Source organism: Sarcophilus harrisii, chromosome 1 (assembly GCF_902635505.1).
Source record: "Sarcophilus harrisii chromosome 1, mSarHar1.11, whole genome shotgun sequence".
Classification (NCBI taxonomy): domain Eukaryota; kingdom Metazoa; phylum Chordata; class Mammalia; order Dasyuromorphia; family Dasyuridae; genus Sarcophilus; species Sarcophilus harrisii.
This window is the reverse complement of record NC_045426.1, coordinates 566276073-566302414: the sequence shown is the minus strand read 5'-3', so window position 1 is coordinate 566302414 and position 26342 is coordinate 566276073. Positions and strand designations below refer to the sequence as shown.

The 26342-nt window shown below is 32.7% G+C and overlaps 1 protein-coding gene across 2 annotated transcripts in view; it reads right to left on the bottom strand.

Moving 5' to 3' along the window:
- Positions 1-26342, bottom strand: part of CNBD1 (cyclic nucleotide binding domain containing 1) — a 541331-nt gene that overhangs the window by 93257 nt on the left and 421732 nt on the right. For both annotated transcript variants that reach the window (XR_004231043.1, XM_031946954.1), the window contains exons 9-10: positions 19435-19544; positions 14207-14357 (exon numbers count right to left, since the gene is read on the bottom strand). Coding sequence is in view for 1 of the 2 variants with exons in the window: in XM_031946954.1 (XP_031802814.1) it covers positions 14207-14357; positions 19435-19544 (261 nt within the window). In the remaining variant the exon portion in view is untranslated. The remainder of the gene's footprint in view (positions 1-14206; positions 14358-19434; positions 19545-26342) is intronic.

Here is a 26342-nt window from a genome sequence, read left to right as displayed (position 1 = left end):
TTATGTTTATAAAATAAAACACATAATCTCTCAATAACAGTACAACCTGAGAAAGGGAACTTAAAAGTCATTGTAGAATATACTCTAAAATATCAGCCTAAGCCTAATATATCCCTTTTGCTTATTAAAATGTATAAATAATTTTGTAATCATAGCATGTTTCAATCACTTAAACTTTCTGGCTTTTAAAGTACAAGGCTAAAATTGATGGCCCCCAGGTTCCTTTCATTCCAAAACTAGCATTCTATTAATTCTGTAAAGTGCCCACTGGAATGGGAGGAAAGAAAAGAGAATAAGCATTTATATGGTGCTAGCTTTGTGCCAGGAACTGTGCTAAGGACTTTACAAATATATCACAACCATTGGGAGTGCTGTTATCATCATCCCCATTTTATAATTGAAAAAATTGAAGTCAATATAAGTCTAATAGTTACCTGAGGGCACACAATAAGTGGGAAGACCTTAGTTTGAATCTAGCTTCAGACACTTATTAGCTATATGATTTGGGAGTGGATTTGAACTCAGGTCTTTCTGACACTAACCCCACCATTCTATGCATTGTGACGCCTCAATAGTTTTTTCCTATATTGTTGTAACTAAATATAGTAAGATGAGGCAGTGGATAGAGTACAAGACTTGGAGTCAGACATACTTATATTCAAACCTGACTTTAAAACTGAATTCAGACTCTTGCTAGCTGTGTGATACTGGGGAAGCCATTTCACTTTATCTCAGTTTCTTTATCTGTAAAATGAGTTGGAGAAAAAATGGCAAACCTCTACAGTATCCTTGCAAAGATATCACTAAATGGGATCATGAAGAACTGGAAATGATAGAAAAAGAGGAACAAAAAATGTCATCAAAAATTTTCTTTAGCATTATTATTTTCATTTTCTTCGCCCAAGTTCCACAGACATACATACACACATACAATCACATTGCCAAGCTGACCATGTGCATACCTCATATTTGCCAGAAGACATTGTTAGCAATGGAATTGTGTTTTCCTATTGTGTGCATATTTGGTAGTTGGCATTAAATGACTTGCCAGGGTCATACAGCAAGTCAGTCTTAAGTGAACTTCTGACTTCAGGACTAGTGATCTATCCACTATGCCATCTAGCTGCCCCTATGTTTTCTATAAAATTTAATACCTACTCAGAATTTTGATTAATACTGCGGTGGGAATGGGAGTCTGAAGATTACTAATAAAATTTAATTAATAGTATTTTTAAAAGGTCCTCACATAGCTGCTTTTGCTTATACCTCTTATCATAATCTGGGCAATATTATATGTCTCTGTTTTATCTACCCCAACCCTACCACTATATTGTAAGCTCCTATAAGGAAAGGATTCTATTTTATTCTTATCGTATCTACTACAGCCCTTAGATCAATGCACATAACAACATTTTTGTTTAATTAAATACCATTAAATTCTTGATCCCTGAATTCTATTTGATTGAAAACAATTAAGAATAGATTTCATAAAACATCAAAAAGTTATTTTATTTCTATTGAATAATTAACACAGAATGGTGAGTTTACCAAGATTTTCAAAACCCTGTGATGTTCTGGTATGGGCATTCCTTCCATGCCTTTTATTTTAATAGAAATGACCCTTTGCTGGAAGTTTTGCTCATCCATTTTTGCAAGAGGTCTGAGATAAGGAAATGGCTGATTTGCAATCCTTAAATTTGCTTAGCTTTCCACGATGAACTCTTTAAATGTAGCTCAGATGGTCTTTGGATATTATACATGCAACTCATCATCTGACCTGTACTTGAAATCTTTCCAACTTGGCAGGTATGCCAGAGCTTAACTACTTTGGCCTAGCCTTTGATAAGGCAATGTCACCTCTACCAAACAATGAGGCATTAAAGGAGGATTTTTGATGGAGGACACTTTCATAGAGGGACTCTCTGAGTCATAACATTGAAATCACCAGTCCAGCCATTATTCCAATCCCACCTCAAGTACAGGTTTATTTTTGGTTATCAGAGAACATTACTATATTATACCTACATATATAAGCTACCTACCTATAGGAGTTTTCAACAAAATAATTAACATCTATTTTAAAATCCTAAACAAACTGTATAACTGAATGTGTGGGGTTGATAAGTGTTTCAATGGGAGGAGCATTGGCCTAGACTTGGGAGGACTTTAGTTTGAATCTGGCTTCAGCCATTTATTAGCTATGTGATTTGGGGAAAATCATTATTGAAAATATAAAATTAAAAATGTAATCAAGGAAACTAAAAATTTATTAGTTACATAACCCCAGTAAATATATTAGTTTAAAAAATAGTCATTTTTATAGAAGGCAAATAGTGCCTTCATGATCACATGACATGTAATTTGGTCTGGTATTACTTTGTGGTACCATTAGAAAAAGGTTTAATAAGTGTTTATTTAATAAATATATAGCGGGATTTGGAAAAGATAGGATTAGAAAGACCTAAAGTCAAGACTGAGGGACTATGGGAAAGCCATATAACTCCTTCCTGTCAACACAAAACTCTAATTCTCTAAATTTAGAGCTGTTATGGATCTATATTAATAGGGAGAATTTTCTCAGTGGGAGTTCCTTGCAATGATAAAACTATAGATGTATTTTTTAAATAGACATTTGAATATGTAAATTAAAAATAGTTTCTTAAAATATATGAACCAGAAACAATTACTTAAATGAATGGGAAAATTTAGCAAGAAAAATAATTTTTTTTTTTGTTTTATGTTGTATAGGTGCACAATTAAACTGTCATTTTGGTGAATGCTATATTGATTGAGCAATCTTACTGAACTTACTTCATTTTATATCTGTCACACAAACTTTGAAACAAAAGAAAATCATTTTATAGATTCCAAATCAACAATAATGAATGTAATGTTGTGCTCCACTAGAGCAGAAAAGTGAGATGTTGGTAAATTCTCCATAGGTTTTGATTTAGGAAGTTTTAATTAACTGAAAGGAGGGTCATCTTGCCATCTCTCCTCCCCCACTTTTGAAAATGGAATGACCCTTTGTGGAATCTTTGTTTAGACATATTGCAGAAAGTCTGGGTTAAGAAATGGCTGATTGATGCAGAAATGAAGGAGTATAGTTCTAGTGATTTTGCTCCAAGTTATCTTACTGAACATCTCCAATCCCCAAAGAATTATTAGGGCAAGATTTTTCAATTGTGTAACTGAAATAATTACAGAGCAAGTTATGTATCTTCTCTTCTATGGAACTATATTATTGTTTCTTCCTCCTTTTCAGCATCCCTATCCTATTCCTGAAGTACTTTATTCTACATACATACACACACACACACACACACACACACAGAGTCATGCATATATACAATTTGACATGGTGACTTGAGATGTGGTCTCAAAGCCAAGACTTTATATGGGTTCTGCCTCTGATATATTCTAGAGATCTGGCTGTAGGTTGCTGGGCAGGGCATTTAAGATTTTAGTGTTCCAGGCAACTGACTATAAACTGCAGAAAGTAAATTTGCCCCATTAACTTGGAGAGAGTTATGAATGAAATCACAGGTGTAGTTTCTATTCTCTCTGTGTGTGTACACATACATGTATACACATATGTATACAAGTATATGTGCATGTATATTTATGTTTTATATTAATTTACCTGTGAGTTATGTTTTTTCCTAAGAATAGAATATAATGATCTTTAAGGCAGACTCTGCTTCATTTTTTATCATTCCAACTAGTAGGTACTATAGTACCTGACTTTTAACAAAGGCTTGAGGAAGGAAGGAAGAAAAAAGGAAAAGAATTAGGAACAAAGGAGAAAAAGAAGGAAAAAGGAGAGAAGGAATGAAGGAGGACAACAAGGAAAAAAAGGAAAAAATAAGAAAAAAAAGAAAATTACTTCTTAATTATGACTTTAAATGATTTTGTGACCATTTATAGGGTTTTATTAAGTATTACGGTCCTTGTATTGAAAATACACCAAACAAACTGACAGAAATATATTTTCATTAATTGGAATAAACTACAAGTGTTTCAAAAATTTGCATTTAGTAAACATTTGCTGAAAAGACTTTTTTTATATATCAATATCAGTGATATTACCATAGGACAAAAATTAAATACTAGCATTATTTTATAGTATAAAATACTTGTTTTCCTATAATTTCATGTTGACTTATTTGATATGCAGTTCTATACTGTTAAATTATTTGAAAAATAGCAATAAGAAAATTAAAAGATTAAGAAATCACTGATTATTCCCTAGGGTTTAATATGTAAGTATTAAGTTCAATATAGCATTTGTTCATAATAAAACTCTCTAGTTTTATTCACCTCTAGAGGGCATTATTAAATTTAAATATTATTTTTAAATTTATCCAAATATCTTGAGAACACACCATATGCAAAGCTGACTTTTATTAATAAAAACAACAGTTGTAATTATTTCTGTTACAGCTCTGCAGTGCTTAATAATTACCACATACTTTACATACATAATTTTCTTTGATCCTTACAACAACTCTGTGAGGTAAGTAAGTTATCTACTGAGAATGAGAGAGTGGGAATTATTGGTTTAAGAAGAAAAAACAGAGTTCAGAATAGCGTTTTTTGGAAATGTGATAAAGTCAATCATTCAAAAGACAAGAAGTCATTAAATGTACAATATGTGTCATGTTTTGGTCCTGAGAATACAAATAAAAATGAAATGTCTCCTTGCAGGGAATATACATTGAATTAGGTATCAAGGATTCCATTAATGTGACTAATGAATGTCCCTGAAGTGGAGGCTTTTATTCTAAATGGCACTATTCAAAGGTATAATTATGTAAAATGTGGCAATTAGTTCTACCTCAATGGAAATAGTAGTCCAAATTTGAATAATGAGACCATTACGGAGAATGCGTAATTTTGAATTTTATATATATATATATATATATACACACACACACACACACACACACATATATGTATGTATATGTATATATTCAGGCCATATACATACATGTATGTATATATATTCAGCTCATACACATACATGTATGTATATGTATAGATATAAATGTAAATGAAAACACATTGAAGTAAAAGGGAAAAAAGGAGGGAAGGAAGGAATGGAGGGAGGAAAAAAGAAAGAAAGAAGGAGAGGGGGTAAGATGGGAAGGAGGAAAAAAGGAAGAAAGGAAGGGGAAAAGAGAAGGGAAAGGAGGGAAGACAGGAAGGAAGGAAGGAAGGAAGGAAGGAAGGAAGGAAGGAGAGAAAGGGAAGGAGGTAGTGAAAGAAGGAAGAAAAGAAGAAAGCAAGGAGGGAAGAAGGGAGTGAAAGAGGAAGGAAGGAATTTAAAAAGGAAGAAAAGAGAGAAGGGGAAGGAGGGAGGGAGGGGGAGAAGAAAGAAGGAAGGGAGGAAGAAGGGAGGGAAGGAGAGAAGAAAGAAGGAAGTTATATTTAAGTCCTTTATAATTTTATTGTTGTTGATTTTGATTTTTTGAGTTCTGGGATTTTTTTTGTTGTTGTTTGTTTTTGGTAAATATTTGTTTATATGCTATCTTCCCTATTAAACTATGACCTTGAAAAAAGGAACTATTTCTCAGAAGTTGCAGGAGGCTTCTTTTTATTACTATTAGTTTAATATCTGCTTGTTAGGTTCTCAGGAAAGTTTGTTGGCTATTAACAAGAAAAGGAGGATATTCATAATAGAAATTCACATTTCTCCCTCTCTGTTCTACCCTACATATGGAAGTTCTCATTCTATTCTCTATATAGAAGTAATTGCTGTTTAAGAAGGTCAGAATTTTTTTTCAAGAGTCAATGATGACCATAAAGTTACAAACCTAGGTGACTAGAAAACTAGTTGTGTCTTGGCAGAAACAGGGAAGTTAAGAAAAGTAGTGAATTCAAGGATAGAATTTGGTTTTAGACATGTTGAGTTTGAGATATCTGTGATATTCATCACTGAGTCTAATTAATCAGCAGCTAGTGATAAATTACAGAATTCAATAGAAAGACTAGAATGGGGAAATAGATATGTGTCATTTGCACAGACATGACAATTGAATCCATGAAAATTGATGAGATTTCCAACAAAAACATAAAGAAAGAAGAAAATAAGAACAGAACAGAGACTTCAGATATACCTACAGTTAGGCATCAGAGTGTGACTAATAATTGAGGAAACAGGAGTAAGAGTAAGTCAAATTCAAATACCACAGAGTTTAAGAAAGAAAAGAGGCAAAGATGTATCAGTGAAGACATGATTGGTAACTTTGAGGTGAGCATTTCAATTGAGAAGTAAGTAAAAGAAGAGAAATTGAAATTAATTAGGATAGGCAGATTTTTCTGTCATTTTGATTATGAACAGGAAGAAAGATAGAATGAGAGCTTAAGGAAAAGGTAGGCTTAAATGAAGATTTTTTTAGGGTTTTTGTTTTTGCTTCATTTTTAAGTAGAGTAGTACTTGGACATGTTGACAAAAGGAAGGAAATGGTATACAATAGTATACAAAATTTATATATAAATTTTGAAGATGAAAGAGTCATGATTACTGGAAGATCAGTCTTATTTGAGAAGATTAAAAGGGATAGGATTCAAAGGTACCTTTAAGAGCAAGTGGTTTTTGGTGAGCAGAAAGGTTCATCAAAAATTGGAATAAAGGAGGAACAAACAGACAATAATAACAAAGGATTCTGAAATATAAAGTAGAGGGAAAAGAGCTCTTTCTATTTTCTCAGTAACATATGAGCCAGTCATCAACTGAAGTGGGTGGTGTGATATGTAAGATTTAAGGAGATAAATAGACACAGAAAACTCATTCTACAGAATACAAAATTATATAAATTAGAAATGAATAAAAGGATTTCCTTGCATCTATGAATACCCTCTGAGGTTCAAAAATAAAAACCTATCTTTCATTTTAGAGACACACATTGTATATAGGCTTCTTCCAGAAGCGTTCTACTTTTTGGAAGTCTAAGAAAAGGAAGTTGAAATTAATAGGACTTGATTTAAAAAAAAAAAAAAAGTAAACTACTGTCCGGGAATACTGAGCTGTAAAAAAGTATCAAATATTTTGGATAGTCTGATTTGCAATAGAATATTCCCCAATGAATCAGTAAGGTATTAAATGTTTATATAATATTTACTCAATATATTGAAATATAACTGGCCATCTGTCCTCTCACTGCTGCCCACCTCCCACTTTCTCATCTAAAACAGTAATACCCTTAGGACTAACCCACCAAAGACTATTCCTCTTTCTAGGGAAGGACTCAAGGAACTCACCCATGGAAGTCTGCCCTGGGCTAGAACCATTCTAATTGATGAATGAATGAGTTCAGTAATTTCACCCATTAAATCTAACAGACCTTAGACAAAGTTGAATATCTGAGGCATTTTGCTATTGAATGTATTTTACTACTCTCCTGAATCTAAAGAACTTTTCACTCCCTGTTCTGGGGAACAGTAACCATATCTAGACTTGGAGAGAGCATTGTGAGAAAAGGATGCAAAATTTAGCAGGAATCAGGAAGACCTGCATTCAAATCCAGATAGTTACTGTGTGACCTTGGCAAGTTGCATAAATCTCTATCTGCCTCAGTTTCCTCAACTATAAAATGAGTTCAATAATAGCACTTATCGCCTAAGGTTGATATAAGAATAAAATGACATCATAATTCTAAAGCACTTAGCATATAGCCTGGCACATAGAAGGTATTTAATAAATGCTTATTCTCTTCAACCTTCCTCTCCCCTACTCCCATTGCTCCACCCTACATCCCTATAACTATCCAGACTAAATAACACTTTCCTAATCATCAGTCTTCTATGTATGCTTATTTACCTCACTGATATGGATAAACCCATTGAGAGCAGGGACTGTCTCACTTTTGTATTTGGACCCTTAATACCTAAAACTATCATGACACAACTTAAACACAATGATTTTTTTTCATTCTTCATTTATTCTGGAAGCCAATAGTGCTACAAGGCAGAGATGCATAAATGCAAAACAAAGGAAAAGAATTTTCTACTTGCCATCTTTCCACTATATTTTTTATGTTATATAAATTGTCATTGGCAAGGTTCTGTGCACCTTTGATTCTGTTAGCATAGGGAACCTCTAGGAGGAAACACCTTCTATTAATATAGATCAGAACTTCTCAGTAATTAGGAGTCTTAGGAGTTGAATGAAGCACTGAGAGTTTAAGCAGCTTGCCAATGCTCACACATCCCATAAGTATTATTAGAAAGACAACCAGGGGCCAGATCTTTCTGAATTTCAGATGCTTTTCTATCCACCATACCACATTTATCAATATGTAATATAATTATGAAATTAAGATCACAATCAGAACTGGAAGACATTTCAGAGGTCACCTAATGTAAGCTATTATCTGAATTGTTGTTTGCCCTGTTCTCAAGGAAGATCATGACATTAGGAAGATGATGCTGTGAATTGGATTTAAGTGAGGGAAGGCTGGGTCAGATCACCTGTCTCACTTTCTCTTCCAGAACCACCTGGTTCCAGTGGCCAGATATAGATCAGGATGATTGGAGACAGAAATTCTCTCTATATCTTCCTTTACAAATGGTTATACAGCCTGGGGGTAAAAATAGGTTGGGGCATTCCATTCTCATTTGGGGATAGCTCTCACTGTGAAGAGGGTAGGTTGCTTACATCAGAGGAAAATCTGGTTCTTTTCCACTCTAGCAAAGTCCCTCTTTCACATGCTGATCCTTTAATTACTTAAAGAAAAATATCCTATCTAACTTTGAATCTTTGTTTTCACTCCTTTCATTGATTCCCAAGGATCAACAACAGTCTACAGTTTCAGTTTGTTTCAGCTTCCTCTTGTGAGAGAATTTTTGTTTTGGTTTTTGACTTTTTGTTTATTTTTTTTTCCAAATGAGCAAAGATTGTGACCTCTGTACTGTTTCGGTCTGTGTCTGAATTCATACCTCAGAATGCCCACATGTTCATCTCTGACTCTGTCCCTCACCATCATAATTTCACTGACACCACACACCTATGGTGATGGATGCCACAGATTCAACATAATGTATCCCAGAACTTCTGATAAATTCAGTCCCTTTATGAGGGAAAAGAAAATACCTGCCAGGTTCTACAGTTTTTTGGATTAGAGTTAGATTTTAGCATTTTTTCCTATACTCAGTTTCAATCTGTTGGAACATCTGGTTATATCACATTATGATAACTTTTGCTTCTTTCTCAGCATAGAAGAGTAGCAGCTAGAACCATAAAACTGAGTTCAAGTGCTAATAATGGCAATGAAACCCTGAGCAAGTCACTCAATGTGTCAAAGTCCTAGGCAACTCTAAAATTACAAGCTACAAAAACAATTGATTAGTATTGGTAGAAGGAGATTTCTCTTTTTTTTTTTTTTTTTTTTTTATTTAATAGCCTTTTATTTACAGGATATATACATAGGTAACTTTACAGCATTAACAATTGCCAAACCTCTTGTTCCAATTTTTCACCTCTTACCCCCCCACCCCCTCCCCTAAATGTCAGGATGACCAGTAGATGTTAAAATATATTAAAATATAACTTAGATACACAATAAGTATACATGACCAAAACATAGAAGGAGATTTCTCAATGGATATTCCCTACATCAGTAAAACAGGGAACAAAGGAAAATAGAATCACAAGATGTGGTTAATGAACACCTAGGTTTTTCTGCACTCCATCTTTCATTACTATTGGTTGTCCCATCTGTTTCTTCAAATACTAATATTTCTATATCTGATGCTCATTTTAGAAACTTTATCCAAATTTATTCATCTCAGTTTTCATTGCAAAAAAATTCAAAGTTCATAGATAGCATTTCAATGTTTTTTTTACCTCAAAATAAATTAGCCCTGCTTTAAAAAAAAAGAGAGAATAAAAAGATAGCTTAAAAGATTATGATTTAAATTTGTGTTTTAATCATTTACCTAATAACATGGTGACAATGACCACAATGGTTTTAATAATTGTAAGAGATTTAAAATTTATGTAACATGTATAAGAGATTTAAAATTCATGTATCATGTTTCAATTATCACCCTATGCCTCTAAAGGCCTTGGGGTATTTTTAAAAGATAATTACAATATAATTATGAAGCTAAAAAATTTAATTGTGGGAATTTGATACCAATTTTTAAAAAGTCAATAGCTAGATAATGAAAACAATTCCTGAAAAGTTTCTTTCATTAACCAAAGATTTTGAGGTATTTTAAGAGAGCAGTCAATAGCATAAAAATATAATATGCATTCAGACTCAAAAAGGCTATACAAATTTTGCTTCCTCCCATAAAAATATATCCAAATAACTTTCAGTTAACTAGGTGGCCCAGTTGAAAGAGTTCTGGACCCATGGTGAGATGCATTTTCCTGAGTTCAATGTTATCTTTCGACTCTAGCTATATGACCCCAGGCAAGTCACTTAATCTTATTTGCCTCAGTTTCCTCAAATGAGCTGGAGAAGCAAATGACCAACCACTTCAGTATCTTGGCCAAGGAGACCCCAAACAGGATTATGAAAGATCATACATATATGAGTTAACAACTAAACAACAAATAACTTTCATTCAAAAACAACTCATTTTCCTTACTTAAATATCTGTAGGTGATATTTTTGAAACCTTAGAAAATGGTAAAGGTTACGTGAATATAAGTCCTTAAAATAGAAATGACTTAACAGATCAATATTTCCATTACAAAGCAATAAAACAGGACATCTTTAATGAGGAAATTTACAGATTGGTTTAAATAAAAAAGGAAAAAACACTTCTCCATGGGTGTATTTCTACCAGGAAGTCAGTTACTTCTCTTAGTTACATACTGGTACTATCCAGATGTTGATTCTATTTATAAGATCATATATACATTTTCTCTCTAATTTCTTATAGTATCCTCTGCTCTACTGAGAAACCTGGTACTTTGCTTTTGTCCTTGAAATTCATTATAAGAGATAAAGGATTGAAAAAATTCTCTCCATTAAGAACTTCTTTAAAAAACAGTATCAAATGTCACTTTGTGGTTTCCTTTCTGGAGAAGCTATTTACACTCATGTTTATGGTTTTTCTGTAATTCACTTTTTTTCAGTCAGAAAGATTTAATGAATAACCATGACATCACTTAAGCTAGAAAAAGCTATTCTTTACCACAACAAAAGCACAGAATTCGGTTTAAGAACAAAGATATGATTTTAGATCAGAATTCAATTAAAACACAGCTGTCTCTATGCTTCTTTTTGTTGTTGCTAATCTTTTGAAATTAGATATAAATGTTGAAGCTCAAAAACAACCAAAAAAGGTACTCTCATAAAGAATAGTCAATGGTCATTAAGGTTAAAAATAAAATTTACATAAATAGGAAAGTCACAGAACATAGTAGCCTAGATTTAAATCTAGAAGGCACTTTAGAGATCCTCTCAGCAAACTTCCTTATTTCAAGTGAGAAGTTGAGGATTAGAGAAATTAAATGACTTGTTCAAACTTAAATAATTCAAGTGGCAGGGATTTGAACCTAATTTTTTAAAACATATAATGTACTTGTTTAGATTTTAATTTTAACAAAGTAGTATCTGACTATTATATAAACAAGTAAAAGATACATGAAGGTATTCTCTTTTTGGATTTTATGAAGCAGACGCAAAATCACACATTACTGTACTAAAAAAAAAAACAATCTTAATTAAACTTAAAACCTAATTCTTGATGTTTCTTTACTTCCATGTGTATATGGACATACACAAATATATTTCAGTTCTAAATAAGACACAGTAATTTAAATTATACTTGTTTTTTATTAAATTTTCAGTATCTTCAGTTTAATGAATGACTGAAATTTTAGATGCTTAGTGTTAATAATTGTATATTTTATTGTGATTTATGGCTTACTGAGAATCTCTTTATAACAACAACATACAGACATGCCACATGTGTATATGTAAATATGTGCATGCACATAAATTCCATTTATATAACCAAATATGTATATGTGAAAATATACATGCTTATTATTTATTTACACATATCTATATTCCATATCATTTTCACCAGATTTACCTAGCACCATTGAGACAATACATCTGATCTTAGTGATGATCTATAATGTGAACAATAGCCCAGAAGCACAGTTGTTTGGGTTGCAGTTTTTCATTTTAATTTTTACTTACCTGCAGTCTAATTTCCTCATCTCATTTATTTTCAGCCTTGATCTATTTCAATTTTCAAGGGTTCATATTTACTGATGACATTAAGAAAAAGATGAATAGAGAGAAATGAAAACAGATTACCACAGAAATGGCCATGAAGGAGGATTGTCCTTCATATTTGAAGATCTCCTCATTGCCTAATTTTCCATTATGGTGCAATTACTAGTTCATTTTCATTGTTTAGTTTTCATTTTTTCCCTCTACCCCTGAAAAATCAGCACAAAAAATAGTGAAACTGCAGAAACAAGAACAGATCAATAGAATTAGCATCCTTCTTTCACTTCCCTATTGTGAAAAAATGATGGAGAAGCTCATTCTAAACCTGAGGTTTAAGGAATGTTTAACTAATTAAGTACACACAAATTCAGCTTCTATATAACAGAGACCTCAATAAAAATTGAGGAATGAATAGAATAAAATTTAAAATCTGGATAGGGTTCTATAGTAAAGATGCATATATACCATCTCTCCCTAGCTCATCCCACCCCCTTACCCTGTAAACAGTATATCATCTATTTGTATTTCAGTCTGCCAGATGGCAAAGAAGATTTTAATATATACTTGGAAAAAGTACTTTCATGTGTGAAATATTGATTTATAGAAAACAGTCCAATGTGTCTTGCATCAGTTAACATAATTAGTACAGGGGGAAAATTAATGCATCATGTCAAGAGAGAACATAGCACTAGTAAAATATCACTAGTCCCTCTTTAAAGATTATTTACCTTGAGGGTGTTTATTTTTTTAAGTGTTTGAATGTCACAGGGGTAATAAATATAACATTTGAACCTGTAGTTGTTCATTTTAATTTCAGATATTATGTGATTATTCAGCTGGTTTTTGCATGGCTAATCAGAGTTACACAGGAATGTTGAATATATTCTTTAAAAAGAGCAGTAAAATACTTGAAATTCAATACAAATGAATTTAGACAACTCAAACATTTCAGGAAATCTATCTATGAACACATCAATATAGGTAACTCCCACCACCAAAACCTCCTAAGAATTAATAAAGAATTTCTGTGGAGTTAGGTGAACGACAAAGATGCTAAATGCCTTGTCTATGGCCACAAATAGATTATCATAAGGGCATTAAGCAGCTATAGTGAACCTGAAATATTCTTATTTTGCTATTTCAAAGTCAAATTATTATTAAATATTTTAGCAGAATTACTATTAGATCATTTTTATAAGTAAGCGTCCTAAACAGTTTAACTTCTACCAATTGCTCTTCTTTTTCACTTTATCCAACTTTTAATATTTCTATTTTTATCTCAAGTAAGGTTTCCATTAATGCTGTTATACATTTGGGCTTTGACTTCTGACCCTCCAGTCTTTTTTCTGACTGCTGCTACTTTATTTTCTTCTTTGACTATTTGTACAATTTAGAAAGAGAAAGACATGCTACAAGGTCAAGCATATGTGGGATTTCTGATTACACCATCATTTTATCTCTGTCACTCTATCTCTGTTTTATCTCTTTCTTTGAACCCCAGGTCATGATCCCATTGTTGTTATGGTAGTAGAACACATAGTTTGGACTTCTTTGATGTGCTCTTGAAGCTCCAATAGGTGAGCCAATTCTGGATGCTATTACATTGATCTTAGAAACACCAAATTATGTACTTTCATGTAAATAACATGTGAGCCACTAAGAAACAGCAAGATGCTTGTGAAGTTCTGATACATGAAAGAGAAGAGTAATGGATTGAAGAAATTGCTAAATATTTTTTCTTTTCTTATTATAATTTTAAACATTTTATTTATGAATTACTTTAGCTAGGAGATATGGTTGAGAAGAGTTTATACATTAGTTATACTTTGAATGTATTGATTATTTTATTTAATACATTACCTAAGAAATTACTAAAGTTCTGTAGTAATAGATTAAATATCATCCTCCAAATTAAAAGATGCTTGTCCCAAATTTGGTGGTATGTTCATCATAAACCTGAAATAAATGAAGTAGATATTAAGCAAAATTTTCTTTGCAATTACCTAGCATATCCTCAGCATTGATGATTCCCATTTCAACTTCAGATCCAGTAATGATTGTGCATGTGAAAGGTATTTGAAGCAGCACGCTGATCTCACCAAAGGATTCCTTCTCCTGAAGTTTCCCCATAAAAACACGCCTACGCTTTTTTTTCTGTTTAAGGGAAAGAGGACATTTATATATTTTGTGAAATAATTCAACTGCATTCACCCATTTAGAATAATAACAACTAGAGTGTACATAGGGCTTTAATGTTTGTAAAGCAATTCCCCTATGTTAATTTCAATTCTCATAACAACCCCTATATATGCCATTTTGCAAATGAAGAAACAGGCTGAAAGAAGTTAAGTAAATTACTGAAGCAGGATTAGAATACAAGATTCTGAATATAGGATTAGAATAGAATATTAGAGTCTTCCTGACCTCAGGTCCAGCACTGAATCACCTATTTAGCAACATATCTGTGTTTTTTTTTTCTTTCCAACTAGATTATTATATACATATAATGAGTATAATTAGTGATTACATTAAAATGAACTCATTACATAATTTCTGATAATCTGTTTACTTGACTTTTAAAATTAATTTGGAGTCAGTTCAAATATACATAATACATATATATATATATATATATATTATGTGTATTATATGATACTATATATGGTTCAATATAGATATTATATACACTCTACCAAAATACAAATTTATATATATATATACATATATGTGAATTATAGATCAGAATTTGAAAGGAATTTCTAGTCTAAATCTCTTATTTTACAAATGAGGAAAAAAGGTTAAAAAAACTGTCCAAGTTGACAAGTATAGAAAACATCAGAGGTGTGATTTGAACTCCCATCTTTTGACTTCTAAGCCAGGGCTCTACAAAAGACAGTATTTGCATGTATATATGGATGGCATATTCATATTAATAAATACTAATTGAAAATGCATTTTTCAATTAACACTCATTAAAGTGAATTCTAATCAGAGATGAAGTAATGTTTTGGGGAAAACATTAGATTGTCAATCAAGCAACCCAGACTCTAATTGTAGATCTATTCTCTAGAACTAATTTTGGGAAATCACTAATTTCCCTGGGCTTCAATTTCTTTATTGGTTATCAATGTCTCTTTTACATCTCAAGATTTACTCTCATGATTCTATGCTGTTGGCATCAGTCTTTCTTTTTCTGGTGGGAGCTACAAAGGTTGTTTTAAAGGCTTTGGGAAATTCAATCCTTTATTTTGGGGAAAGGATATTTGTGGAGACTTGAAGACAAATTAAAGAAAGGGGGGGAAGCAAAGTCTTATGCTGATCAGAAAAAAAGGCAAACTAAAAAGAAAATAAAAGGAGAAGCTAAAAGGAAAGTAAGAAAAAAAGGAAATTAGTAAAACAAGATAAAACAAAAAAATATGTTTTAAGTAGGAAAACAATTTATGTGTTACTTTTCTTGTGTTACAAAAGTGAAAAGATGGTATCTGAGTAAGAAGAAGGTGAAAATTCCAGAGTTGAAGATTCAGACAAGTAGTTTGCCAAAGCAATTCTCCAAGGGGCCAACTATCAGAGATGATAAATGACTGTAAATCTCACTCATCTCCAAGCAAACACGAAAGCAGAGATAAATTTACAATGAACTCACTGCCTTTTATATGATGTTTATATTTCTGTCAAGACAAAAATAAAAGATGGTTACTTGTGTTCAAAATATAGTTGTCTTTCTCCCAGAAGAAAAACAAAAAGAAAAAAGTGTTTTTCGAATTTATCAGGGAAAGTGAAGTTTTCCTTTAAAAAAAGGGACAAAGAATTTCATGATTTTAAAAAAAAGAAGAAAAAAGAAATGAAAAAGCAGAAAGGAATCATGACCTATTTCAGGAGGTTGCGGGATATAAAGGAAGAAAAGAGTCTATGATAGATTAAATATTCTCAGATGTTATGCATATATGCACAAAATATAAAGAACAAAGAAGGGGTACTATAAATAATAAAGAAAAGTGACAAATTTGAAACTTGACCACAATAACATTAATGTTAGGTATTAACATCAATTGAGAAGCAGAGGTCAGTGCAGGGAGAATAAATTTTGTGGGATTGACATCGATAGAAGCATATGAATGCTGAATTAAAAAAAAACATATCAAGAGTCTAAGATGGAATAGAATAGAGGGAAAGGGGAAAACATTTACCAGAATTTATTCTACCTAAAGCAAGATAGTTAATAACTTTTAACTTGAAATTAACATTAATTTCTCAATATAAAAATGATGAAGAAAGGAGAAAACAAGATGACAATACAATCAGAAGCATTCAAAATAATTTGAATGGCCAGATCCAAATCATGGTTTGATGTTAACTTTGAAGGAGGGCTCTGTGGGAATGTTCTAGAGATGTATACTTTCCCTTAATATTCAACATTTTTATCTATAACTTGGATAAATCCAAGGATGGCATGCTTAGCAAATAAGTAGATGATGAAAAATTTGAAAGGTGATTATCATATTGAATGAAGAGCAAAGGTAAGAAAAAGTCTGGAAAAAAGAAATTAAAGGAATTAGAACATATGAAATAAAGCTATTAGTCTATGAAGAGGACATGATGATATAGTTGAAGAATCCTGGAAAATCATGAATTAAAAGCTTTATCAAAGTTGCAGGATATAAGATAAACCCACAAAAATCATCAGCATTTCTATATAATACTGACAAAGCCCATCAGCAAGATATAAAAAGGGAAATTTCATTCAAGAGAACTATAGACAATATAAAATATTTGGGTGTCTACTTTCTAAGATAAACCCAGGAACTATTTGAACAAAATTACAAAACACTTCTCACACAAAGTCAGATTTAAACAACTGGAAAAATATCAATTGCTCATGAGTAGGCCAAGCTAATATAATAAAAATGGCAATCCTATCTAAATTGGTCTACTTATTCAATACTACGTCAATCAAACTACTAAAAGTTATATAGCTACAAAAATAATAACAAAATTCATCTTGAAGAAAAAAATATCAAGAATATCAAGGGGATTAATGGAAAAATACAAAGAATGATGGGTGGAAGAGGTTAGAAACACATGACAAAATATATGATTTTAGTAATCTAGTATTTGATAAATTCCAAAACTCCAGCTTGTGGGATAAGAATTCACAAAAATTTCACAAAATTTGCTGAAGGATCTGGAAAATAATATGTAAGAAACTTGGCATAGATCTCTCACACTCCATTATCATTATCATGATTTAGGAATAAAGGGTGATATCACCAGCAAATTAGGAGAGCAAGGGATAGTTTACCTATTACATTTTTGGAGAAGAGAGGAATTTATGACCAAAGAAGAAGTAGAGAACATAATGAAGGGCAAAATGGAAAAGTTTGGTTATATGAAATTAAAATGGTTCTGCGCAAATAAGATTAAAAGATAAGTACAAAACTGGGAAAAAAATTTGCAGCCAGTATTTCTGATAAAGGTCTCATATAAAATACATATAAAAATCTGTATCAAATTTATAAGAATACAAGTCATTCCCCAAATGATAAATGGACAAAGTATTTGAACAATTTTCAGAGGATAAAATGAGAACTATATATAGTCATATGAAAAAATCTTGAAATCACTATTGATTAGAGAAATGAAAATTAAAACAACTGAGGTACCATCTCACACTTCTCAAATTGGCTAACAAAAACAATAATAAATGTTGGAAAGAGTGTTGGAAAACTGGGATACTAATGCATTGTTGGTGAAGTAGGGAAATGATCCAACTACTTTGGAGATCAATTTGGAACTATTCACAAAAGGCTATAAATCCTTTGGTCCAACAGTACCACTACTAGATATGTATCCCAAGGAAAAAATAAAGAAGGGCAAAGAATCCATATATGCAAAAATTTTTGTTTTAGTTCTTTTTGTGGTAGCAAAGAATTGGAAAATAAGAAAAGGCCCATGAATTAGAGAATGTCTGAATAAGTTGTGGTGTATGAAAATAATGGAATATTATTATTCTATAAAAAATTATGAACAAGCTTATTTTAGAAAGGCTTGGAAAGATTTATAAGAACTGATGTGGAGTGAAACAAGCAGAACCAGGAATACATTATACACAATAACAGCAAGAATGTGCGATTATCAGCTAGGAAAGACTTGGTTCTTCTCAATGGTTCAGTGGTGCAAAGCAATCCCAATAAATTTTTGATAGAAAATGCCATCTGCATCCAGAGAGAGAACTATGGAGATTGAATTTAAAACAACACTTGCCAAGTTCACTTTTTCCTTTTTCTTCTTTTATTTTCTCTCATGACTTTTCCATTTTCTTTGATCATTTCCTCCCAAAATGATTCTTGAATAAATGTGCATTTTAAAAATGTACATGAATAACAAGAAAAAAATAGAACAATAAAAAAGGAAAAAGAAAACATCAGGATAGTCTAGTGTATGGGGAAGACTAGAATAAGATAAAAATAGAAATTAATGAAATGTCTTGAGGTCAAAAATAAATATCAAAGTTACAGAAATGGAGAGGTGTAGCTAGACAGTTCATCTGGTAAATATATGAAGATTTTAACGGCTTCAGTTTAATTTGAATCAACAATTTTACACTGCTGACCAAAAAGATAATGTGATCTCAATATATTAAGAGAAGCTAAATTACTGACAGTCCCATTATACTCTGTCCTGATCAAACAACCATTGGAATATGGTCTTCATATTGAGACCTTTCCTGTCAGGAACCACATTGATGAGATGGAAATCACCCAGAGGAGGACAAACAGAATTGTGAAGAGACTTGAGTTCATGTCATGTTAGAGATGATTAGCCTAGAGAAGAGAAGATATGAGGGACATTATGGCAATCTTCAAGCTTTTGGAAAATCATCAAGGGAGTGAAAGTTTTTCTTCTTAGAAAAGAAGGCAAACTAATAACAAGAATGGAAATTGCCAATAGGGTAGCTTAAACTTTAGGTAAGGAGGATATTATCTAACAATTAGAGCTGTTCACAGAGAATAGTCTATCTTATGAGATGATGGCATTTGTTTTTTGTTTTGTTTTTCCTCAGCAGAGGTCTTCATAAAAAGACTGATTGACTATTTAATCTCTCAATTTCCCCAGGCAACCTAAAAGTTTAAGCTCACTCAATGAAATGCATTTGTATAAGATGTTATCTCACCAGGAGTTCCCCAAAATTATTAAATCACAGATCCTTTTTTTTAAGGTTAAAATAACTTACCGTTTTCCTAACTCCATATTTTACAAGTCCAATAACTTCTCTATAAACATTACAAAATCCAGATTGGATGTAAGCCACAAATGAAATGATCTCTCCATCTGTCACCAACACTGCAAAAGATAAATTATATATACTTACCTATATAAGAAATTATTTTAATTAATATATATCTCTCAAAAGCTTATCTATTTGATTCAATGTGTACCATTTCTCAGATTCTAATTCTAATAACTTCAATATGTCCAAAGAAGTTATGGAATTTAGATATATTAATTCATTTCTGATGAATTAATATCTAAGAAGTTAAGACATATATAAAAATTGAAAATACTACCTACCACATGGATAATTCATATATATATATATATATATATATATATATATATAAAGTAACGTTACTTCCAAAAGGTAGAATAAAAAATGTTTATGCAATATTTTATCAGATTTATAATTATAACCACTCTATAAAGCACTAAAAAAATAAAAAGTAAAATCATTTTACCAAGGTAGAGAATTGTAATTTAATCAACAGCATCTATATGCTATAAAACGGTGTGTCTTTTCTCCTCTTGCTCCAAAACACAGCCAATACAATGCAATTCAAAATTTATATATATGTGTATATATACATATATATATATATATATATATATATATATATATATAAAAGCAATGAAGACAGTTTTAAGTTAATTGGCTTTTTCCTCTTAAGAATCAGAAGTATATTCATTATATATCCCTTGAAAGGTTATCACAACTTGGCCGATAACAATTTAATAAGAAGATGGCAAAGGGCTAAGAGTATGTGTGTGTGTGTGTGTGTGTGCATCTGCACATATGCTCTAAACATCTGTTTATATAACAATGTAAAAGGAGACACCAGTAGTAATTATTATAGAAAGTAATTAATAATGTAAATGAAATGACAAAGAAGCTAGGGAATAGGATAACTATTCAAAAAAAATTAGGACAATTGTAGAAACAAGAGTAAAAAGAACCAGTTGACAAGTTACAATCTCAGAACTTTAATATTATTACCAGAGTAATTAATCATATTGAACAATGAAGAATTTCTTTAAAGCAAATCAAATGAAGCTTCCATGACTCTTCAGACTACTACTAAGAATACTATTAAACAGACAACTAATAAGGGTAGTTGTCTATTGTTTATGTCAATCTTCAGCTCTCATAGATGTTTTTATTTCAAAAATTCCTGCCATATTTTAACTAATACATTTTATCTTATATTTTTGCCAGCATATACTGACAATACTAATGAATACTAATGAAATACCAAAAATAGTATTTCATCATTTTAGTTAGGACAATTCATAAATATATAATATAATTATAGAAATTCCGTATAGGTAATTTCTCATACATGTCTAACTACTCTTATAGACTACAAATTTTAATGTTTCCAGAATATTTTGGAAGCATAATCGAAGGGGCACATTGTTGGGGGTCATGGCCCCAACTCCCAAGTGGAACAGGCCTTATGTGACCAGCACTGCCTGTCCACCTGAAATGGCGGAGACCATGAGCAATGAGGGGCAAGAGAAATTATTTCTAGTCCTATGAAAAGGTGCTCCAAATCACTACTGATCAGAGAAATGCAAATTGGGATAATTCTGAGATACCACTACACAACTCTCAAACTGGCTAAGATGACAGGAAAAGATAATGACAAATGTTGCAGGGAATGTGGGAAAACTGGGACACTGATGCATTGTTGGTGGAGTTGTGAAGGATCCAGCCATTCTGGAGAGCAGTTTGGAACTATGCTCAAAAAGTTGCATACCCTTTCATCCAGCAGTGTTTCTACTGGGATTATATCCTAAAGATATTAAAGAAAGAAAAGGGATCTGTAGGTTCAAGAATGTTTGTGGCAGGTCTCTTTGTAATGGCAAGAAACTGGAAACTGAGTGGATGCCCATCAATTGGAGAATGGCTGAATAAATTGTGGTATATGAATGTTATGGAAAATTATTGTTCTGTAAGAAATGACACCAACAGGATGATTTCAGAGAGGCCAGAGAGACATACAAACTTATGCTGAGTGAAATGAGCAAAACCAGGAGATCATTACACATGGCAACAACAAAATTATATGATGATCAATTCTGATGGACGTGGCTTTCTTCAACAATGAGATGATCCCAGTTCTAATTGTTCAGTAATAAAGAAAGTCAACTACACCCAGAGAGAGAATTATGGAAAATGATTGCATTCTCACTTTTTCTGTTGTTTGCTTGCATTTTTGTTTTCCTTCTCAGTTTTTTTCTTTCTTTGTAGATACGATTTTTCTTGTACAGCAAAATAACTGTATAAATGTGTATGCGTATATTGGATTTAATATATACTTTAACATGTTTAACATGTTTTGGACTATCTGCCATCTAGGGGAGGGGATGGGAGGAAGGAAAGGAAAAGTTGGAACAGAAGGTTTTGCAAGCATCAATGTTGAAATATTACCCATGCACTTGTTTTATAATAAAAAGTTATAATAATAATTACAATTAAAAAAGAAGAAAAAAAGAAAAAGAAAAGAAATTGAGGCAGGCAAAGTTTAATGACTTGCCCAAGGCCATATAATTAGTATCTGAGTTAGTATTTAAAAATTGTATCTTCTAAATTCCAGAATCAGTCTTCTGATCCATGGCAACAAGTAGTTGACTCAGGTTAAATGTTCTGAAACTCTTTACCTTCTGAATAAAAAAGAGGATTGAATTTAATGGGCTCTAATTCTTTCTTTCAGATGTGACAGTCTCCAGCATATGTGATACCTAATTCTGTTCCCTGATTTAAATAAGGCAATATGTGCTTGGGAAGTTCAAATAAGGCAACAGGAGCAGATTGTAATCTACTTTCCTTCTATTCAGGAAAAAATTCCATTTGGGGCTATCTAGGAATTCTGATATCTTGTAATCAATCAATTAAGCTCTAAAGATACTTTTTAGATCCTTGACTGCAAAAAACTTGCATAGTTGTTGGGAGGTAAGGGGAAGTAAGTAAACATGCTACATACACGATAAATAGAAATGAATTAACAGAAAAAGTAGTACTGGAATTAAGAGGCGTAAGGAAAAGCTTTAAATTTAAAAAAAAAAAAGGATTTAATTGGAACTTAAAAGAAGCTAAAAGTATGATAGGCTGATTGAGGGAAGGAAAGTATCTAAGGTATGGGAGATAGAGAAAGAAAATCCCAGAGTCCAGAAATGGAGTGTTGGTTATAGGACAAGAAGGACACCAATATCACTGGATGAAAGAGTACAGGATAGGAGTAAAATCTAGTCTGTAAAGCTAAGAGATAGTTAAATTAAGAGCTAAGAGACCTTTGAATGCCAAAAAAAAGATATTATATTTGATCTTGGAGGAAAAAAGAGATATTATTGAGTAGTGTAATGGGCTGAGGCTTGAGTTGATGCACTGAGGTCCCAAGCATGTGAGGCTAAATAATTGGACCATACTCTATTAATATATATACTTGGAGAAAGAATAGCCCCCACCCACTCTCTGTGCAAGTCCTGATGTGTTGTATAGGAAATGACGATTTTGGTGGGTAGAGGCAGAGGGGCAGGAAGAGAGGCGGAGAGAGACTGCTGGCTGATGTCTTGTCGCATCTGCTTACATTGCTATCGAGATCCCCCTTTTACTTCTGATCCCCCTTCACCTCCGATCTTTTTCACCTCCACAAAGAATAAAGATCGAAGATTTTCCCTTAACCTGAATTCCTGACTCCGGCTGATTTTAAATACGTGGTCATCACATTTATTTATCAGTTTCTGGATTTCTTTATTTTTATTAAATCAATCTTGAGATTTTTGAGTGTTCTGGTTGAGATAAGTAAGTGTGGTGCTGTACATCAAATCTCTGAAAGTTGTTCACTGCTGTTCTGCTCTGTTTTTGTCAACCACATGTTGGCTCAGATTTCCCTTTAAGTTACCAACAAAGTTTATACTTGGAGAAATTCTGTACTTTGTTAACATTGTCTTCTGGTAGTCATTTTTCTTGGAACTGCTGCTTTTGCTGAATGCAAATAAGTAGCTTGAAGAGGATAAGTATATAATGAATCCAGTATTCTCTACCATATATCACTATAGTTATTCTCACTTCCTTTTTCCTCTCCTTACAATGACAGTCCATTAATTGACAATGTTGTCCATGAGAGTCCATCCAAGAAGTTGTATTGCATTTGTGTAAATGGAAGACTTGTGTTGGTGATCACTTAGTAATCCTGTGCTTTATGAAAATCACTTAGTGATAGGATGGAGAATAGATTAAAATGGGTAAAGATTTAAGGCAGGGGAAACATCAGAAGGACATTACATAAGTTCAGGCCTTAGGTGATGATGTTCTACACTAAAATCAGTATCAGAGAAGGCAAGAGGTCATCTCTGAAAGATGTTGCAAAAGTAAAATCAATAGGTCTTGGGCACCATATTGGAAAATGGTGGGGGATAATGATAGAGTTTGTGAAGAATCTTGGATGATGTTGAGATGCTATATATAGCAGGTAGGAAAAGGAAGGGTATAAGGGAAAAGATAATGAGTTCGTTTTTTGGATATGGTAAATTTAAGGTGCATACTGGACATCTAGTTTGAAATATCTAAAAGGCAATTAGTGATGCAAGATAGGTCAGCAGAAAGACTGGAGTAAGAACACATGAAAATCATGAACACAGAGATGGTAATTATACTCCTGTGAATTGATGAGATGACTAAATTATGTAGGGATTAAAGAAGATAGCCCAAGACTAGGAGACACTTGGGGTTACAGGGAAGAGCATCCAGCAAAGGAAACAAAGAAGGAACAGTCAGATAAGTAGGATAAGAACTAGTAGAGAGTAATTTTTTGAAAATCTAGAGGAAAAAGAAGGTAAGAATGAGAATAGAAAAAAAAAAGACTTCTGGAAATCTTCACTATCTTTGAGATCATCAATCACTAGAGATCATTAGTAACTTTGGAAAAAAGCAGTTTCAGCAAAAGAGGTGAAGGGGAAAGCTGGAAAAGAAAGAGTGGGTACACTTAGTGTAAATGGTCTTTTCAATGGGTTTAGCTAGAAAAAGTAGAATAGATATAGGATGACACCGAGAATAGAGGGACAAAGTGAGGGTCTTTCAGGATATGGAGGAAATGGACATATTTGTAAGCAGAAGGGAATGAGAGGAAAAAATGTTGTTGTAGATAGGATCAATGGGAACATTTGAACTAGTAGGACAAAGGTCCTTTACCAAATAAAGAAGGGGTAAAGGAGGAGATAGTGATAAAAGTCATCTAAATGATGGAAGATGAGACAGAGAAGAGGAAGAGATCATGTTGAATGACCTTTTTTCTGTAAAATATGAGAGAGTGGGGGGAAAAGACCCATGAGAGAATTACTAAAAGTGAACAGATTTGGAAGATCATGATAGAGAATGTGAGTTGATAAAAGGAGTATGTAATAGAATTGTATTTGTAGTAGATCTAGTAAAATAGTTGCATGATTTTTTCCATCTTCATTCAGAAAAACACACACACACACACACACCACACACACACACACACACACACGTGTTACAGTAGAGAAGGTTACAGTAGAAAAAAAAGGGAAACAGTGGTTAATGTAGAGGAGATGTCCTGGGAAATAATTGAAGGATCAAGGAATTGGAGGTCACAGTATGAATGCAGGGTAGATTTTTGTTAAAGGAACAAAGAGGGAGATGTTAACATCCAAAAGATTAAGATTATTTGGAGGAATTTCAGAAATTTCGAACATAGAACTGTTCCATTTGTGGGTGTTGTTAAGATCAAGGTTTTGACCATCATTATGTGGGACACTAAGGGGAGATAAAGGAGAATCTCATGGAAAGTGAATGGGTTGAAGTATGGTACTGTTTTAGGGAGAGTTGATATGTATGTTTAAGTCTCCTAGTATGAGGAGAGAAAAAGTATCAGTCTGATATCAAACATTAAAAATGGATGGGAATTAGAGGTCTGTAGATAATAACTAACATGATTTTAATTGGGTCGTAGATACGACTAGCATGAAGTAATGAAGAAGGATTACTGAATGACAGACAGAGGAAAAATCTGTGAGTGGAAATGGAGAGCAAATACTCTCCTACCTTAACCAGTGAGCAAAGGGGAATGAATGAAGATGAAGCCATTATTCGAAAGGGCATCCAGGTAAGGCTGTGGCATTAGGAAAAGCTATATTTCAGTAATAGTTATTATTTTTTTTCTTTTTTTTAATTATAGCTTTTTATTTACAAAACATATGCAAGGGTAATTTGTCCACATTGACCCTTGCAAAGGCTTCTGCTCCAACTTTTCCCCTCCCCCCCCCACCTCCCTCCCCAGATGTCAGGTAGTCCAATACATGTTAAATCTCTTAAAGTATATGTTAATGTATTGGCCAACCTGCCATCCGGAGGAGGGGGTGGGGGGAAAAAGGGGAAAAATTGGAACAAAAGGTTCGGCAACTGTCAATGCTGAAAAATTACCCATGCATATACCTGCAAACAAAAAGCCATAATAATAAAGTATGTGTTTTTTTTATTTATTTAATAGCCTTTTATTTACAGGATACATGCATGGGCAACCCCACAGCATTAACAATTGCCAAACCTCCCGCCCCAATCCCTCACCTCCTACCCCCCACCCCCTCCCCCAGACGGCAGGATGACCAGTAGATGTTAAATATATTAAAATATAAATTAGATACACAATAAGTATACATGACCAAAACGTTATTTTGCTGTACAAAAAGAATCAGACTCTGAAATATTGTACAATTAGCTTATGAAGGAAATCAAAAATGCAGGTGTGCATAAATATAAGGATTGGGAATTGAATGTAATGGTTTTTAGTCATCTCCCAGAGTTCTTTTTCTGGGCATAGCTGGTTCAGTTCATTACTGCTCCAT